The following is a 4,434-nucleotide window of genomic DNA, read 5'->3' as shown; positions in this document are numbered from 1 at the left end:
GTGGGAGACAGGGCTACGGCAGGGGTGGTGCAGAATAGAAACGACGGAGTTTGAAGTTCAGTGAAGTTTTAAAGCTTCAGATACAAAAACATTTAAAGGTAATAATAATAACTGACAGTGGTGATGTCGTTAGCCTTCATTAATCAACAGAAGGATCATCAGACCTGAACACATTGGTTATTGGTGAAGTTATGGGCCGTGTGGACGTCACTCATTAACCCTGATGGCTTTATAATCATTAATACCTGTTGGACAACAACGTCAGTGCAGCCACAGCTGCTGCACTCCAACTCTTCACTCACTTTATTTCTATTGTTTCAAACAGCAGCGGTTGTTGTTGACACTCCCTGTCTGCTCACAGTCAGACAACAACAACATCTGTGTCACTGTTCCCACCGCCTGTAGCTTCTTTTTAGTGTTATTATTTTGTTCAGGATGTCACTGTTCCAGAAGCTTCATTAATCCTCCATCACTGCAGCATTACCGTCGGCCGTCGTATTCCCTGATCTTATCACAACAAATCAAGAACACGGCCGCTGAAGTCCAAAGACTGCGGGTAATAAAACTGATAATCAAAAGCTAAGGTCCACTATCTGAGCTGAGTCATTCTTCCTCCGCTCTGCTGCTGTAACCTTGTGTTCGCTCTGGGAATCTTCCTCACTCCCCCCCCCCCCCCCCACACCGCTCGTGTGTGAAGACGCGGCTGGTTGTCTCTCTCTTTTTGCTTCAATGGGAAAGTGGTTTATGGAATTTTGAATAAATGTCATGTGACGTGCGACCTGATTCCACAATCAGACCTGAAAAAGGAACGTTTGGCGTTTGGGCTGAAACAGGAGGCGCTGTGGACCTTTCTGCTAAAAATAGATCCCAGATAAGGATGTCACCTTGGTGACAGAGATAAAAGTGCAATAATGACTGCGTTCCTGACAGATAATGTGGACTGGGGGAGGGGCTGCTGATGGTTGGATGCTGTGTCACCGGTGACCACCAGGGTGATCGTAATATAACTTAGTAAGTTCTTGGGCTACCGTTGGGTGTTCTTGGAGGATAACTTAGTAAGTTCTTGGGCTACCGTGTTCTTGGAGAGGTACTGGTTTTTAGCGGTTTCAGATATCTGTTGTGCCAATATTGCATACAAACACTTAATTTCTGATTCCGATATAGTCCTGAAAATATTTATTTATTTATCTGTACAAACCACTGTTTGAGTATGACACTTGCACGTAGCATGCTATCGGTCCACTAGCAAGTAGAGTGTTAGCCCTAAAAAGAATCTCTGGAACTCTGCCCAGACACAGTTTGTGAATAAAAATCCCCCCCAAAAATATCTGCCAACAAAGAGTTGGAGAGAAGAAATCCTATTTATTTCACATCTTTAAATCGAATCTATATCAACAAGAAATCTCTACCACCAGCTGAGCAAGCAACAGGTCACAGGATGCACTGTTGGTCATCATGACATGCTACACACAAACACACGCACACATTCATACACACGTCCGTACATTAACAGGTGCTCTAATGTATCTAGATGAAGGCACATAAACCATTGAAGGTCACAGTAAGGCAGATTCACAGCACTAAGAAAAACTGTCGACTGTAAAAATTAGCAAAGAAACGCAGAAGAACTCCACGGCTTCACCGTAACGTCACAGAGTCTCCGCTTCGTCCCGTTTCTGAGCGGAAGTAAACAGGTGAGGATGGATATGGATGACCGAGGAGACACGGCGTCCGTGTGCAGCGTGAACAGACAACCCGCTCCCATGTGACCTTTCTGTCTGAAGCGTTTTTTTTTCCTTGGGAAAACTAGCAGCACTGACAGAGAGAGAGAGACGTTCCTGCTGTTCTCCTGTCCTCGTTCTACACTTCTTTGGCTAAACAAAGCAACAACCATTTCACCACGTGTCAGGCATCGACCTGAACACGTGACACACAGACATCATGGAGTCGTCGTTCATGTTCGGCAGCTGTACAGACCCTTTCAAAATAAGAGCTGATTTTGCATCGTTTAAAAACAGTAACGCCTCATTCAGTGTAATTCACAGTTTGTCCATAGTTTGTCCTTTCACAGCATGATGTCAAAACAAGACAAGACAACACAGAGGGAACCCGCCGCCATGACACGCACCGCACCGCAGCAGCGGCGGCGTCCCTCTCCAACGCCCTCATCGACAGACTGTATTCTGGGTAAGTCCACAAAGTACGAGATGAACGTTATACCCTGTATGAAAGCACACACCACTGGTACATTCTTGTGCAGAGCAGGTTTTTTTCTGTGCAAAGGTGAAGTCGAACTGTTTCTCCTTCTGAAATCACGCTTCACGAGGATTCATGTCCCTGAGTCTTCAGACAGGATGGAGTAATGTCACTGCACCGTCACTCTCCGGTCTGTCCCACCAACACCAGCCAGAGGTCGAACAGGAAAACAACAATGGAAAACACCAGACACCATCAACACAGACGTCCGGACGGTCGCTCCGTCTGGACGGTCGCTCCGTCTGGTGTGCAATGATCATGAGGGGCTGTGGTTCGTGTGCGTTTGCGTTGGTGTAAGCATTGTTTTGTGCGTCCGTTGTGTGTGTGTTCCAGTAGGCACCTCCTTTGACCGGGGGCGTCTGTGGATGTGTGTGTGTGTGTGTGTGTGTGTGTGTATGTGGTACTGTGTTAAGTCAGGGCGTATTCAAACGTTCCCTTCTCCAGTCCTTCGATGCCGTCGGCCCAGTTGGAGGAGGGCATGCTGCTGTAGGGGTCCAGCAGGATCCGGAAACAGCGGACTATCAGCAGCCCCAGGATCACCAGCAGCATCCCCACGAAGGCAAACGTCGTCTTCTGCTCCAGAGTCAGAGAGTGCGCCATCATGTCGTTTCCGCTCATGGCAGTAAGGGAGTGGTTGTAGTGGACGCTAAACATGGTAGACCGGCATCTGGGCGCCTCATCTTTCCTTCAGGAGGGTCAGAGGTCCAGCAGCCTGCATGTTACCTGTGCAAGGATTACAGGACGCCTCCGTGTGAGCAGAGATGGGCCAATCAGATTAAAGCATTCGAATATGAACACACTTCATTTTCCTACTTAGGTTAAGTTGAACTGAGGGAAGTTAAGAAAATACACATCAGGCTGAGGAACGTCGGACTATAAATAGTATCATCACAGAGATGTCCTCTGGAGACTTTGATCTCTCCCTCTCTCCCCCTCTCTCCCTTTCTCTCTCGCTTCGCTCTGCTTTGTTTTGGGTTTTTTTTTTTAGAGAGATTAAAGATGAACAGGAGACTGAGGAAGACTGCAGGAAAATGCAGGACTGAAACCGGCAGCCGGTGACTGCATTCCTTCAGGTCTTGTGAGGGTTACGTTGTGTCGCAGTGCAAAGCCTGCTGTCAAACACCGACACGGCGGTCGTACAAACCACATCACCAAAACACTGCTGAGCTCTGAGGGACGGCTACGTTAACACCTGTTGACTGAGAGCAGACGCCAGTCGAACTGGGATCAGCAGATTACAATGCTTTTCTGAGGGGGTGGGGGTTTGGGGGGTGCGACACAAGTGGAAAGTCCACTGTTAGCTGCTGGACTGTTGGAAAGAACCTGAGCAGCAGGTGGCTGTAGAGAGAGGAGCAGGAGGAGGAAGGAGGGAGGAGATGAGGAGCAAGGACGCATGCAGACAAAAAGAGGATTGGAAGACAGACGAGGGAGTAGAAAGAATGATAAAGAGGGCACCGCACAAGTGTGTACGGTGTGTGTGTGTGTGTGAGGGAAGGGGAGTGGGGGGGGGCAGACTGCAATGACAGATTTTCCAGCACATCCGTCCGTTTGAAAAAAAAAAAAAAAAAATCAAAGCAGGTTCCTCACCGTCATCGTCCCGCCGTCCTCACAGACCTGTTGCTGCGGTGTGTGTCCAGCACCTCCTCCGTCCTGAAGCCCTCAGACGGATGTCCATTATGTCATCACCCACCAGATCACAGACACAGGCTGTGGTCCAGACCAGACCTAGAGATGAGGAGAGGAGCGGAGGAGAGAGGCACAGACACAGGGGTGAGAGCTGGATCCAGCTGCTGGGATGTGTCTCCTCTCACAGAGACGTCTCCTCTCCTCATGCTCCCTCACCCGCTGCCTCCTACTCATTATCATTCTGTTTCTCTGTCTCTCCCTCCAGGAGCACGCACGCTTGCTCCTGCTGCATGGCAACCACTTGTTAGTCTCACTCAGCTGCTCTGCTGCCTCACTCATTCACAACGCTGCCCTCCACCCACTCCCCCACGACACCGTTACAGATGCAGCAGTGGCATAAACACACACGCTACGCCTCCTCCCCCCCTTTTTCGCCCCTTCCCCTCAATCCACTTCAAGACGAGGCAGAGAGTGGATCTGCCTGAAATGACTCCACCAAAAATGTTACGGGATCAACACGGTTAAACTCGGAGGAGAAATGCTGCCTCTCAC

The 4,434-nt window shown here is 49.2% G+C and overlaps 1 protein-coding gene across 1 annotated transcript; it reads right to left on the bottom strand.

The window, feature by feature from the left end:
* Positions 1–2,185: 2,185 nt before the first annotated feature.
* On the bottom strand, positions 2,186–4,434 carry ctxn2 (cortexin 2). Its single transcript, XM_008310187.3, has 2 exons — positions 3,844–4,434; positions 2,186–2,979 (listed from the first exon to the last, which is right to left on the bottom strand). Exon 2 carries the CDS (start codon positions 2,908–2,910, stop codon positions 2,665–2,667), a length of 246 nt encoding a protein of 81 aa, XP_008308409.1. The 5' UTR covers positions 2,911–2,979; positions 3,844–4,434; the 3' UTR covers positions 2,186–2,664.

Source organism: Cynoglossus semilaevis, chromosome 5 (assembly GCF_000523025.1).
Source record: "Cynoglossus semilaevis isolate Cse_v1.0 chromosome 5, Cse_v1.0, whole genome shotgun sequence".
Lineage (NCBI taxonomy): Eukaryota > Metazoa > Chordata > Actinopteri > Pleuronectiformes > Cynoglossidae > Cynoglossus > Cynoglossus semilaevis.
The sequence above is the reverse complement of the archived record's forward strand: the minus strand, read 5'-3'. Positions and strand labels throughout refer to the sequence as shown.

Excerpts from the sequence above, each read along its gene's own strand:
- ctxn2 (XM_008310187.3), bottom strand. The coding sequence starts at position 2,910 with ATGTTTAGCGTCCACTACAACCACTCCCTTACTGCCATGAGCGGAAAC.